The sequence below is a fragment of the Leptodactylus fuscus genome, chromosome 4 (genome assembly GCF_031893055.1).
Source record: "Leptodactylus fuscus isolate aLepFus1 chromosome 4, aLepFus1.hap2, whole genome shotgun sequence".
Taxonomy (NCBI): Eukaryota; Metazoa; Chordata; class Amphibia; order Anura; family Leptodactylidae; genus Leptodactylus; species Leptodactylus fuscus.
Window position 1 is genome coordinate 35419983 of NC_134268.1, and position 14886 is coordinate 35434868.

Below are 14886 nucleotides of genomic sequence, written 5' to 3' on the forward strand. Positions count from 1 at the left end.
CGTTCACTTATTATTATTCTATTATTCATATATATTAGCCTCTAATATTTATCGGAAGAAAGACCCATAACTAGAATAGGAGCAATAGCAGCAGAAAGTGCGCGTATCCACCCTGTTTTTTTTCCCCCACAGCGTTTTTTCGCTACATGGGGCTTTAGCATGTTTTATCAGGTTTGGTCATTGTATAATGAAAATTTCAGTATTTTTCTAGACTTACTGTATTTTAATACTATTCCCATTTTAAAGGGATTCTACCATTAAAATAATTTTTTTTCTCGACACAAGAAAGGCTCTTCTTCTCCTACCTTTAGATGTCTTCTCTGCGCCGCCATTCCATAGAAATCACGGTTTTCGTCGGTATGCAAATGAGTTCTCTCGCAGCACTGGGGGCGGGCCCCAGAGCTCAAACAGTACTGGGGGCGTCCCCAATGCTGCGAGAGAAATCTCCAGCACCGCCTCCATCTTCTTCAGGAACCGCCTCTTCACGCGTCTTCTTCTGGGGCTGACGGTTAAACGTTTAGGCCTCGGACAGAGCCGACTGCGCATGCCTGCGGCCACATGAAAAATGCAAAAAATGAGAAGAAACTCTTCATAACTTCACTCACCTAGTTCCTTAGGATCTTCGGGGTGCACAGTCCTACGCCTTCGGACTCTGAAGGCTACACACATGTAGTAAATTGACAAAATATAAGACTGCTTTCACCATCCGGACTCCAATAAAATATAACCTTTAATCCATAGCGTTAAAATTTACGCGGCCATTTTCTTGTGGACTGTGGGCATGCGCAGTCAGCTCTGCCCGAGGCCTAGAAGTTTGACCACCGAGAGAACTCATTTGCATACAGACAAAAACGGGATTTCTACGGAATGGCGGCGCGGAGAAGAGATCTAAAGGTAGGAGAAGAATAGCTTTTGTTAAGGCTATTCCTACTTGTCAATGAGAAAAAAAATGATTTTATTGGTAGAATCCCTTTAAAGATCTCTGCATGCTGTTCATAAATATAGTAGATATATATATATATATATATATATATATATATACAACAGAAGGCTGAAATCCTGTCAAGCCCAGGTACCTGCCTTACAACACCCAGGTGTACATTGGCCTATTTTTATTGTATCGCCATGTCTATGCTTGAGGAATTAAAGTTACTGAGTCTCTTAGCATGAGACCAGCCCAGATGCCAAAAAACTGGAAGTATTCAGGTATTTCAGGGCTGTATGTGTTATCTATATTGCGAAACACTAGGAACATGACCAATAAGTCACAATTGAGAAGGTTTCAACTACAATTTTTCCTAATAGTTAAAGGGGAACTGCATATCTTACCCAATAGCAGATGCTGGTTGAGAAAAGGATTGGGCTGTAGGATTCCTATAAGCCTGATCCTTTTGTTCTCAAGGAAGTATATGGAGATAGTTTCCCTCCCTCTCCCCATTGAGGCCAATCAGCTGCCTAAGGAAAGGACGTGATGTCACAGTTATGTGGGACATATGTAAGTGAGGTTCTAGTTCCTTTCCTTAGGACTCAGCGGTCACATGTGGTGGGGACTTCTCCCAAACCGAGACACTGGAGTAGCAGGACTCGACTGCAGTGGGAGACACCAGAGCACTGGGAAATGGTGAATATGTTTTGTTTTTTTTCACCTTCCCCAGCCTCATATATAAAAACAGGTCATCCTGGACAACCCCTTTAATGACAGCCCATGAGAGAGCAATACGATTATGGCTACAAGTGTCACTTCCATTTACCAATAGCCCTTAGATAGCTGGACATCCATTTTCAGACCTCTAGATCCCAACAGATTGATTTCGGTTACATAGTATCTGTATGTTTCACATTGTATAGATGCAAGAGGCTGGCATGGGTCACCCTTATCTCATCGACAAGCATTTATGATCCCGAAAAATACTGAAATAATGAAAATTGTAATAGCGAAAGAGGACGTCATTTCCAGCCGTAATTTCTTCCGTTTTTCACAACAAAGACAAGTGTACGATGGGAGCCTTGTAACTGATTATAATCAGAAGATCAGAGGAGGAAGAATCTCCTGCTGAGCCCCATAAGGAACAATCACCAGTCAAACCTAATAAGAACCTCTAAGTAAAGACACACAGACCCCAGGAAGTGCAGCTGGTGCCTCACCGGACAGCCCCCTCCCCACAATAACCAAAAAACATACAAATAAATAAAACCTTGCAGTCACATGTCCTGTATCAATCCCTATTGATTCCCTTTGATCAGCTGAGCAATCTTCCAGTATTACATCTGATGAAAGCTGCGGTGTGTTTATATAGTCTGTGGCTTGCAATTGCCATTTACGACCACTATAAAGTGAAGGCATGTCGGGTTGTGGTTGGTGGAATTAGGAGAGAATGACTGGATTATCTGACACATCATGTCACCGAGGTACACAATGTAACAATGTTCTAGAACTTGTATTTATAACAAACAAAAACAGATCCTATTGAGGCGTTCCAACTGGCTCCTAACCCCAGCGCTCATACACTCGCAGGGTAACCCGGCCAGATTTCCACTTTTTCTCTCTTCAGTATTTACAGCAAACTGTATAGTAAAACTGTAGATGAGACTATAAGAGGGCTCCGTGCAGTGCTATAGGAGATGTGTGGCAGGCGATCCTACAAAGACTATCTGCATAAAAGTGATTTATGATGTGATAAGTCACATAGGGCGACTGATGATGTCATTGGTTCAGTATTCATTACAAATATTTGTGTGTCATAATGCAAAACATACAATGGCAGATGAATGCATGCAGTATACTGGAGGATACTTTCATAGAGAATTTTATTTCTCCACATGTCACATGTTACTTTGTGCACAGAGGCTGATATGGCACAGCTGTAGGAAAAAGCAATTCCATAAATACAATTTAAAGGGATTCTCCAGCTACAAGTACTTCCCGTGGAAGCCCTCGCTGCATGTGACGACTAAGGCCAGTCAGTGGCCTCAGCGGTCACACAAAAGGACACTTACATATGCACATAACTGCTGAAGCAGTCAGTGGCAAGGGCCGGACAGCAACAGGAAAGGGGAGTTTCTTTTTTTTTTTAATTCCCGGACCCTTTAAATACTTAAAGTAGTTGAGAGAAACAGGACTCAAACCTCACATCGACTACTATGCACTATGTTAACCCCTTCCCACCGATGGCATTTTTTGATTTTCGTTTTTCGTTTTTGACTCCCCTTCTTCTAAACCCAATAACTTTTTTATTTCTCCGCTCCCAGAGCCATATGAGGTCTTAAATTTTGCGGGACAATTTTTTCTTCATGATGCCACCATTAATTATTCTATATAATGTACTGGGAAGCAGGAAAAAAATTCAGAATGGGGTGGATTTGAAGAAAAAATGCATTTCTGCGACTTTCTTACGGGCTTTGGTTTTACGGCGTTCACTGTGCAGCCAAAATGACATGTCCCCTGTATTCTGTGTTTCGGTACGGTTCCAGGGATACCAAATTTATATGGTTTTAATTACATTTTGACCCCTAAAAAAAATTCCAAAACGGTGTTAAAATTTTTTTTCTCTAAAAGTCGCCATATTCCGACGGCCGTAACTTTTTTATACATAGGGGATGCATAGGGCGTCTTTTTTTGCGGGGCCGGGTGTACTTTTTAGTTCTACCATTTTCGGGAAATGTTACTGCTTTGATCACTTTTTATTCAAATTTTTATCAGAATTAAAACAGTGAAAAAATGGCGGTTTGGCACTTTTGACTATTTTTCCTGCTACGGCGTTTACCGAACAGGAAAAATATTTTTATAGATTTGTAGAGCGGGCGATTTCGGACGCGGGGATACCTAACATGTATATGTTTCACAGTTTTTAACTACTTTTATATTTGTTCTAGGGAAAGGGGGGTGATTTGAACTTTTAATACTTTTTATATTTTTTTTTTTTTTTTTTTTTTACTTTTTTTAAATTTTTTTTTTTGCATTTATTAGACACCCTAGGGGTGTTGAACCCCAGGGGGTCTGATCACTAATGCAATGCATTACAATGCTAATGCATTGCAATGCATTGCAAAAAATCATCATCTCTTTTGCAGGCTGTATACACCAGCCTGCAAAAGAGAGAATTTGCAGATCGGCTGGGAGCCTTTAACAAGGCTCCCGGCTGTCATGGCAACGGGGGGGTCGGCCCTGGAGCATGCTCCAGGAGCCGGCGATCCCTGCCAAAATGGCGGCGCCCATGCGCCGCCGGGAAAATGGCGCCTCCGGCGCCTTTGACAGCAGCGCCGGAGGGGTTAATGCCTCCGATCGGTCCGGGGACCGATCGGAGGCATTAGAGCCGGTTGTCTACTGCTTAAAGCAGTAGACACCCGGCGGCTATGACGGCCGCCCGGCTCCCGGGCGGTCGCCATAGTTACAGACCCGACACGCGCCGTACTATTACGGCGCATGTCGGGAAGGGGTTAAAGGGATTTCTCCATCTCCCTCTCTCAGAACTTTGCCTGCTTACTTTTCCTCTCACTTCCTGTATTCTACAACAAGCTGGCAGGAGGCTTTGACTGTTTGATGGACTGAACTCTATGAAGTACCTTACATAATATATTGCTTTTACTTTGAGAGATTATTTATTATGATTAGTAGAAATCTAATGTAAATGCAGATCAAATAATATGCACAGTATATGTATATTACATAACACAGGGTTGGAGAGAACACTTACCATGCGTCTACAGAGAATGGACGTGCAGTAAACTCAGTGTTATCTTTGTGTTTACACAGAGAAATAACCTGCACTGTCAGAGTCTTTATCGGCAAAGTGCAAATAGCAGAACTGATTGACCTAACCACAGAGCTGTAGATAACAGCAGAGAAGTCAGAGAGCAGTGACTCTCCCTCTGACCTGATATCACAGGATAGGTTGGGGAATAAGCAAACTCTGTGCAAACAATGGGTTGAATAATCTAATTTAGCAGGCAAACAAAGCAGCATTGCTAAAGCAATGTATTTAGGAAAACTTTTAAATTTACATAAGCTAGCAGTATAGATAGGATCCTTGAGATGGGAACAACCCTTTAAGGTTCAAGATGGATCTTTGAAAGTTTGACTGCAATAGATGGAAATATCTATATACTGTACATGCCTCTCATCCATATGGACAAATAACACCCCAGAACCCATGAATATGCCAATGTATTTATTCTGCTGATAAGTTGTAGTGTCCTTTAAAGAGGACCTTTCACCACATGCACAAATGCAAGTTCTTTCATCCTTTAATAGCTGCTGCCCCACTGACTCTAGTGCAGTTGCAATTTTTTTTCTATGCTACACTGTTCCTGAGCAATCTCTACTGTTAGTTTTGGTGCCTAATATGCTAACTAGACTCTCTATGTCAAGTGGGCAGCGTCAGGCAGAAACAGGCAAAGGGACATGACTCTGAGTTCTGATACTGTGTGCCACTAATTGCAGTCACTCCTCCTTGCCTGCTCCTGCCTGACATTACAGAGTCTAGTGAGCATGTCAGGCACCAAAACCAATTGCAAGCATTGCATGGGAATGGTGGGGGCTAGAGAAAAAATTCCAACTACACCAGAATCAGAACTAGAATTGAAATATGTGGTGAAAGGGCCTCTTTACAGAGGAGAGAGGAAAAGCTTTAATGAAGACGAGCATTGCCCTATTCTTCATGCATCTCTAGCGTCCAGGAAGGAAAGGCAGAGACATCACCAAGGGAAAAATAATGATAATAATTGCCAAATAACTACGGTACTTAGAATTGCAATAATTGTTAAGGAAGAATCCAGACGTGTGTAACATTCTCACTATAACATTGTAAACTATGCGCAGTGATGTCATTGCATCAGCATTCATTACAAGCTCCTCCATATTATACAGCACAACATACCCCCTACTGCAAATTACAATGATATTATGTCATGTCAGGGACCCTTATAATCACATGTGGCCTCAAATCTTGTACCTGGACACACTTATAGAATTACAAGGTTACTTCCATAATGAAATATATACAGTATTATCTCATCCAGAAAACCTTGTATCTCTTACACAAGCGGAAAGCACCACAATGATAATTTATAGAGTTCAGGAAGAAGACTTAAAGGGATATGCTCATGCCTATAACCATGTGTACATTTGTAGTGAAAAAGCAGATTGAAAAGGTAGATTTGGGATGGAATCTGCCACGGATTTTGGGGCGATGTACCCTAAAACTCTGCAAAATTTTTCATTATTTATATTGTCAAAAATGTTTAACTTTTAATGGTCTACAAATCATGAGAAAAACGCTTGAAATTAGAGAAATTTAATTAATTTTAGCTCTAACAGCTCCTAAGCAGTGGCGTAACTACCGCCATAGCAGCAGAGGCAGCTCTCACAGGGCTTGGGACATTAGGGGCCTGGTGACAGCCGCTACCGCTGCTATCATTATACTCGGGGGGTCTTTTTGGACCCCCGAGTATAATGATTGGCGGACCGAGAGAGGTAAGAAACATAAAAAACACTGTTACTTACCTCTCCACGATCCTGCCAGGCTTCCTTCCTAGTAGTCTGATGTCACATGAACCCGGCCTGCATCCCGGGTCATGTGACGTCCGACGTCATTGAAGAAGGACGGCAGCGGAGGCTGACAGCGTAGGAGGCGGGGGACAGGTAAGAAACAGCAGTTTTTTATGTTTTTAATCCCCCGGGTCTCCGATTATTATACTCTGGGGTCTGAAAAGACCCCAGAGTATAATAATTGTTTATGGGTTATCACAGTGGCACATAATACTGTATGGAGGGGCCACTATGGGGGATAATACTGTGTGTGCAGGGGCCACTATTGGGGATAATACTGTGTGCAGGGGCCACTGAGGGACATAATACTGTGTGCAGGGGCCACTATTGGGGATAATACTGTTTGCAGGGGCCACTATGGGGGATAATACTGTGTTCAGGAGCCACTGAGGGACATAATACTGTGTGCAGGGGCCACTATTGGGGATAATACTGTGTGCAGGTGCCACTATGGGACATAATACTGTGTGCAGGGGCCACTATGGGGGATAATACTGTGTGAAGGGACCACTACGGTGCATAATCGAACGCGCAGGAGGGGTTGGTCAAGGTCTTCGGCGTTAGTGTCGGTCGGAGGGGGCCATTTCAAAAGTTCACCACGGGGCCCCACCATTCCTAGTTACACCACTGCTCCTAAGAGTTGTACGCTCAGACACCTTAGTAGAACCAGTGTTGTATTCTGTTACAATTTTCCTGGCTGTGCATCACCCATTCATCAGAACAATTCCTGACGTCCTCCTCTGACCCTTTTCGTTTGTTACATAACAGAATTCCAGTTTGTTTTATTTTTTAGCTGGCACCACCTAGTCTAGATGAAGATGATTCACTCAAAGTGCTCAGCTAGCTCAATTTTCCCATTCTAATGTGAATTCACAAATTAGAATGGGAAAAAAAATTACAAAAAATCTTCTAAAAAATATTTGTTCGTTAATTGAATATTTGGATGTCAATTGTTGTTCCTTGAGTGGCCAACCTCTTAAAGGTCTGGTTTACTTGATGGGTGGAGTTTATGGTGCCCCAAAAAATCTGTTCCTACAGATAATTAGTGAAAATAATGGTAATTGGTACAAACCTCTCAATATGCATAGTTATCATGGTAGCAGTCATACGAGCTGCTACAGGGCCCATCTTCAGCCAGGGCTCCATTCCAAGTATTGCTAATACTTAGTAGTAACCTCCCAACAACACCTTGTTATCACAGTCACAGGGCATTTAGAGAGGAGTTGTAAAGTAAACTACCCCTTGAAGAAACATCAATGGTTTGGACTGACCCACAGGGAGCAGCTGAATCCCATTAACCAGTATAGGCCCGCAGCCTCTATTCCCCCTACAGATAGGCCATGTATAGCATCTTAACCAACCTATGCATCCATATAATAAACCGGTTAGGCTATTTTATAAACTATAGAACACTATGTATGCTAAACTAAACTATATAAACTAAATTACCATTATGTAGATAGATCAGCAGGCAGAGATTACATCTAGGCAGAAAGGCAGTGTGATCAATATCCTTTAACTTCAAATTTTTGACATCACTATGGAGGCCCTGGTCACCATCATTATCAGAGACAGCTGAGGGCCTCTGAGCTCAGAATAGAGCGCCCCTATCTCTTTCTAACAGTCCACCATGAATCATTAGCCATGATGTCCTTTAGTTTATGGGAAGAATATGCAAATCTGACTTCCATGATGTAATTAGGATGCCAGTGCCTCAAGTATGCACACCAATAGAGGGCGCTCACTGAGGATGTGCAAGTCTATCTTCCATGATGTAATTAGGAAGAAAGAGTCTCAGTCAAACAAACCTATAGGGGGCGCTCCCTTTAACATCATGCCGACCTTCTCAGAGGCCTTTGTTTGCAATGATGTTGGGATTATAACAGATACAGTCTTCTCAGCCAAGGACAGCTGTTTCGCTCATGGCTTAATAAGACTCCACACACCTATATGGTGGTCTCTCCTTATAGAGTGATGATATCCCCCCCAACCCTGTCTAAGCCTCTCACCTCTGCCAGATCAGTCCTCTCTGCGCCAAGCTGATGAGATGCAAATACATCGAAACAGCTGTCCTTGGCTGAGAAGACTGTATCTGGTAAAATCCCAACATCATTGCAAACAAAGGCCTCTGAGAAGGTCGGCATGATGTTAAAGGGAGCGCCCTATATAGGTTTGTTTGACTGAGACTCTGTCTTCCTAATTACATCATGGAAGAGAGACTTGCACATTCTCAGTCAGCGCCCTCTATTGGTGTGCATTCTTGAGGCACTGGCTTCCTAATTACATCATGGAAGTCAGATTTGCATATTCTTCCCATGTTCCTTTGCAGTGGAGCGCTCATGGCTTAAAAAGACTCCACACACCTTAATGGTGGTCTCTCCCTATGGAGTGACGATATCCCCTCAGTCCTTTAGTTTGCATTTACCTGCAATCTAACAGACAATACACAGCTGCCACTAAGGTGATGGTGCCCCCTGATGTAGTTGAACAGGTCTTGCCCCTGTCTGAGGCCTGCTGCTATATGAGTTAAGTGGGCACCAGCTCAAGATAAGTGCCACCCAGCAGACTACAGATACTATAAGAGTCAACTTCTGCAAAAACAGCACAATTGGTCCAGTGGGCCCCTGAACTGAATTTTACGAGTGGACCTGACACCCCCCATACAATATCGAGTACAGGCATCATAGCTGAGGCCAGAAACTGACTTCAGTGCTCATGTGAATAATGTGGGTGATGCCATCGATTAACCACAGGGGACCAATGGTGGGGCAGGAGACTGTAATAGGTATATATTGGTTATTTGTTTTAGTTTACGCCATTCCCTGCTCAGAGAATAAAAGCAATCTAATAAAGAAATAAATATAAGCCGTCTGCTGACCAGGACCTCACCTCTGACCTATAGGTCAGGACACTAAGACTGCCCTCGTCACACTGTAGGGTTAAGCCGTGGACAGAGATAATAGTTAGCTTTCAGTAGCTGTCCAGCAGCCGCCCGTACACATGTCTGCTACTCATTACAAGAACCTCAAACCTGTTTTCCTTTGACGACTGATTGGTAAAGCGATAACTTTTAATGGAGCACTAAGTGACTGCTTTGTTGTCATATTATCCATCCAAAGCGGCAGATTTACATGTCCCAAAGGGGATTTCTGCTCTGTAGAGTAAAATTCTGTGTCAGCTGCTTACCATGCCTCCGTCCCATTACTCTGTGCAATATATTATACAGTATGTCTGCCGTAGGATCAAGGAAGGGAACATTCTAGAATAGTCTTATAAGAGTACAGTATACATATAGGCACAGGAACCAGCACGTCATTCAACAGCTTATATATTAACCCCTTAAGATGCAATTTCCTTTTTTGTGTATCCTTTTTTTTAATTTCACATTCCAAAAGCCATATTTTTATTTTTTTTTCACATGATTATTGCTTGTAGGACAATTTGTACTTTGTACTTTCAATACCCTGTACAATGTAATGAGATGCTGGAAAAAAAATTATTCAAAATGAAGTGGAATTGGGAAAAAAACACACAATTGCACCAATTTCATATGGGTTTACCTTTTACAGTATTCCCTATGTGGTACAGGTTACCTGTATTCTGACAGCAGGGCCGCACCTCTGATGAGGTGTCGTGAGGCAGCCACCTCAGGGCGGCAGTTTGGGAGAGGGCAGCAGCCACAGGATTTTTTTTTTTCTTTACCTAAACAGTATTAAAGTTAAAGAACCTTTGAGGTTCCAGGAGGAGGGGGGGGGGCAGCCGATCGCTGTTTGTAAAAGTTTCCCTGCACACATCAGCTTGCTGTGCCGCCCCTCCCCCTCAGCATCGGAGTGTGAGGGGAGAAGTCTCTTGCAATGTCACAGCTTACTCCACTGCCAGGCAGAGCTGCACAGGAGTTTCCTCCATGTCCTGTGCACCCAGCAATTCAGCCAAAGGTAAGTATATATTCTTGGGTAAAATATGTGTATATGTGTTTACATTATGTGTTTTATAGACTGTGTGAGTCCTGTATGTGTGTAGATAGGTGTGTGTGTATGTTGAATATGACTGTATGTGTGTGAGTAGATGGGTATATGTGTAAGTATATACAACTATCTGTCTCTCTCTATCTATCTATCTATCTATCTCCTATCAAAGCTTACTCCACTGCCGACTACACCTGCGTAGAAGATTGAAAGCCAGGCCGGAAGACCATGCGCAGAGGCTGGTTCCTGAAGAAGATGGAGGCGGCGCTGGTGAGTTCCCTCGCAGCATTGGGGATGCCCCCAGTGCTGTTTGAGTGCTGGGGCCCGCCCCCAGTGCTACGAGAGAACTCATTTGCATAAAGACAGAAAACGGAATATCTACTGAATGGCGGTGTGGAGAAGACGTCTAAAGGTAGTAGAAGATCAGCCTTTCTCAAGGCTATTCCTACGTATTAGTTAGAAAAAAAGGGATTCTAATAATAGGATCCCTTTAAATTTCCATATTTTTTGTGAGCATAAAAATTTACAAAATGGTCCCGAAGCCTGCCTAGGGAATTTATCAAGCATATTTACCTTGAAGTTAGGAGGGACGATGGTCTTTCCAGCAGGAATTTGAAGAACTATGTCCTCACCCTCGAAAAGCCAAAGGTCCCATCGGGATTGGTTGATAAGAAGAGCCCAAGGGAGCAGCTCAATAAGAAGTGTCTTCAGGTGAGGCTTCCAGAGAGAAAGCTTAACCCGCATGGGGCTGTCCCACTGAGCCAACTGTTCTCCACTGTAAAGAACAGAAAAATATTAGAAAAGAAAAAAATAATGAGCTTTCTATAGGACTGAGGCTATGAAAACCAATTTACATATTGTAAATCAAACCTAGTCATGGGCATACAAACAAATCTAGTGAAATAATATCTGTATTTGTGGAGACTGACTCTGCGATGTAAAAATGTGTGAATAAGCTCAAAAAATTGCAAAATCCTGTTTTGAAATTTTTGGAAGCCAAAATTCCCAAAGTGTTTGCCGGGATGAACTATTAAATCTAATTTTTTTTAAATTTTTTTTATTGTACATCAAAAATGTATATAAATTTCCCAATTTTGGGAAATTTTATCCATTGATTGTAGTTTTGAAAATTTCTGCAGACTGTTAGTGAATGGAAATATTAGGGGAGATTTGTCAATATTGTCTAAGGCTGGTGCCCCACGTAGGGAAAAGGCCACGATTTAGCTACAGCCTTTTACAGTACCTGCAAAGTGGATGGGATTCTGTCTAATCCCAGTCACACATTGCATACATATATCCGCAGTGGAAATGCTGCGATTTACATAAACCATTGCGTTTTTGGAAATGGCAGTACGTCAAATTATAACTACGGAAACGCCGATGCTTTCCATTTAAGTATAATCGAAACAGAAAGTCCACATAGGAAAACTCCATGGACGTTCTGTGAAAAGCGCAGCAGAAAAAAACATTGCATTTTACGTTGGGCCTTAAATTTAGACAAGACAGTCGTAAACTGTGCCTAAGTTAGGGCGGGTTCACACCGGCGCCCGGTCTCCGCTTTCGGGTTTCCATCTTCTGCTGAGAGAAACTGGACAGGAGACAGAAACCTGGTGTCAGTTTTCAATCAAGCAAAGTGACCGCCCCCGTGTGCGTATTATGCTTCTTTGCGCCGAAAACGTTTTTTTTTTTTTTAAACCGGACACAAAGTCAGACATGCAGGACTTTGTGTACAGTTAAAAAACAAAACTGTGTCACCGTGGAGAGGCACAAGATGCTCACAGGCGGTCACTTTGCAAACCCATTCAAGGTTACCGTCTCCTGTCCAGTTTCTCTTGGCAGAAGATGGCAACCCGAAAGCGGAGACCGGGCGCAGGTGTGAACCCACCCTTATCAGATTGTCTCATGTTTTATGATAAATCTGTTTTCTTGGACTGTCTAGTTTAACTTGCACCTGCTATTAGTTGGCTTACCTCAGACCAGAAAAAATACACCAAGATATCAGCGTATTATTGCACCACGCCACTTTCCATCAAGCCATGTCTCTTTCTACAAAGCCATGCATCCTTTGTCATACAAGTTGTAAAAAGGGCTAAAAACCTTGAAAACTGGTGCTAGTGCACAGCATGTTAGGCTGGGTTCACACAGGGTTTTTTGGACTGCATTCTGAGGAGGAGGCCACCTCAGAATCCAGTCCAAAAACGGCTAGCCGCGACTGGATGCCGATGCAGTGCACCGGCATCCAGTCGTGCCATTCTGCTCCAAACTAGGCCCAAATGAATGGGCCTAATTGGGAGGGAGTGCTGCGGACTCTGCCGTGGTTTCCGCAGCAAGAAAGGGCAGGTCGCTTCTTTTTTCCACGAGTGGTACAAAACCACTAGTGGAAATGAATGGCTCCCATTCAAGTCAATAGGAGGCGTCTTTTTGAGCCGGATTCTGACACGGATTCCGCATCAAAATCCGGCCCAAAAAAGCCCGTGTGAACCCCGTTTTAGGTTAGGGCCTCACATTGCGTAAACACAGCTGTTTCTGTTGCAGATTTTGTTGCGGTTTTTTGAGCCAAAGCCAGGACTAGATTTATCAGAAGAGAATTAAAAGAGCTTTCTATATATTTCCAATTCCAGTTGTAGCCACTTCTGGCTTTGCCTCAAAAAACCGCAACAAAATCTGCAACAAAAAAAGCTGCGTTTCCACAACGTGGGGCCTTAGCCTAAGACAGGATTTTTATTTTTTTTTTGGCACAAATTACACCAAGAGTTCTGTTTCATTTTGCTTGATAAATCTCCACCATTGTGTAGGACTTAATAATAACTAGACGCAGACAAGTATAAAATTGAAGGAGATTAATTCAGAAACTATATTAGAAAAAGCAGCAGAAACACTTTTTTTTTGTTGCGTTTTTTTGAGCCAAAGTCAAAAATGGCTACAAAAGGAATGGGAAATATATAGGAAGTTCTTATACTTCTACCTTCTTTCTTTGGCTCAAAAAACTGCAGCAAAATCTACAACAGAAAAAAGCTGCTTTTATGCAACGTGTCCTCAGCCTTCTTGTGCTTTGTTTAAATTTTTTTTATTTTATTTCATTATTTTTTTTAATTTTTTTTAAATAAATCATTTCAGTAACAACAGACGCTTAAAGAAACTTCTCCCGAAGGGCAAAAACAAGACCAGGATGACAAAAAGAGACCTACCTGTCTGAATCTTTTTTATTATATGGCCACACAGGCTGCAAACAACAATCTTCCCCATAAAAGTCGGAAATGACCTGACCTGCCGAGTATTCATTTTGTGCTTTCATGGCTATTTGTTTAATCAGAGCTGTCGAGATGGGAACAGCACATTCTGATGGGTCGTCTTCTTCCCTGGAGACAGAAGAACATACAGCTCCTATCAGATAAGGAAGTTGTTCGCCGTGACATAGAAGGTAAGGAAATGTCAAATTTAACAGGAAAAAAGTTTTAGCTGTTTTACTGCTTTACTTAGTGTACAAGTAATATGGTAGATCATGTCCTACTTAAATAACAATCCCACCCTTAAAGTAATAGGACTAAAAGGGTTTCTTTATGACAACATCCATGTTAGCATATGGAAGTCATAAAGGGGGAATCTTCCACTTAAACCCATAGTTGGTCCGTACTAGTGGACCAGGACGCACACACTTTGCTACCTTAAAGGGATTCTACCATTAAAATGCTTTTTTTCTCGATAATACGGAGTAATAGCCTTAAGAAAGGCTATTCATCTCCTACCTTTAGATGTCTTCTCCGCGCCGTAGTTCGGTAGAAATCCTGGTATGCAAATGAGTTCTCTCGCAGCATTGGGGGTGGTCCTCAGTGCTCAAACAGCACTCAGGGCGTCCCCAATGCTGCGAGAGAACTCTCCAGTGCTGCCTCCATCTTCTTCAGGAAGGCCTCTCTGTGCTTCTTCTTCCGGAGCTGGGTTTCAATCTTCTAAGCCTCGGGCAGAGCAAACTGTGCATGCCTGCCGGCCACAGGAAAATGGCCGTTCCTGAAGAAGGAGGCGGCGCTGCAGAGTTCTCTCGCAGCATTGGGGACGCCCCCAGTGCTGCAAGGAACTCATTTGCATACAGACGAAAACCAGGATTTCTACCAAATAGCAGCGTGGAGAAGACATCTAAAGGTAGGAGAACAATAGCCTTTCTTAACCCTGCTGTTCTGTTTGGGTCAATATGACCCTAAATGATTTTTGAGACCCTGCAGATTTTATTTAATGAGGATTTGAAACTAGTGGTTCCTTGACTTCTCCTCATTTGTGGAGCTCTACATTTTTTTGTTGTTTTTGTTTGTTTTTTTTGTTTACTTTTTGTTACACGCTGATTGTTACACTTGTACTGTTCGGGTCAATATGACCCAATAG

The 14886-nt window shown here is 42.6% G+C and overlaps 1 protein-coding gene across 1 annotated transcript in view; it reads right to left on the reverse strand.

The window, feature by feature from the left end:
* VPS13B (vacuolar protein sorting 13 homolog B) overlaps nt 1–14886 on the reverse strand; it is a 705368-nt gene that overhangs the window by 50112 nt on the left and 640370 nt on the right. Inside the window, exons 48-49 of the mRNA XM_075270303.1 lie at nt 13701–13871; nt 11086–11287 (exon numbers count right to left, since the gene is read on the reverse strand). Coding sequence (XP_075126404.1) covers nt 11086–11287; nt 13701–13871 — 373 coding nt within the window. The remainder of the gene's footprint in view (nt 1–11085; nt 11288–13700; nt 13872–14886) is intronic.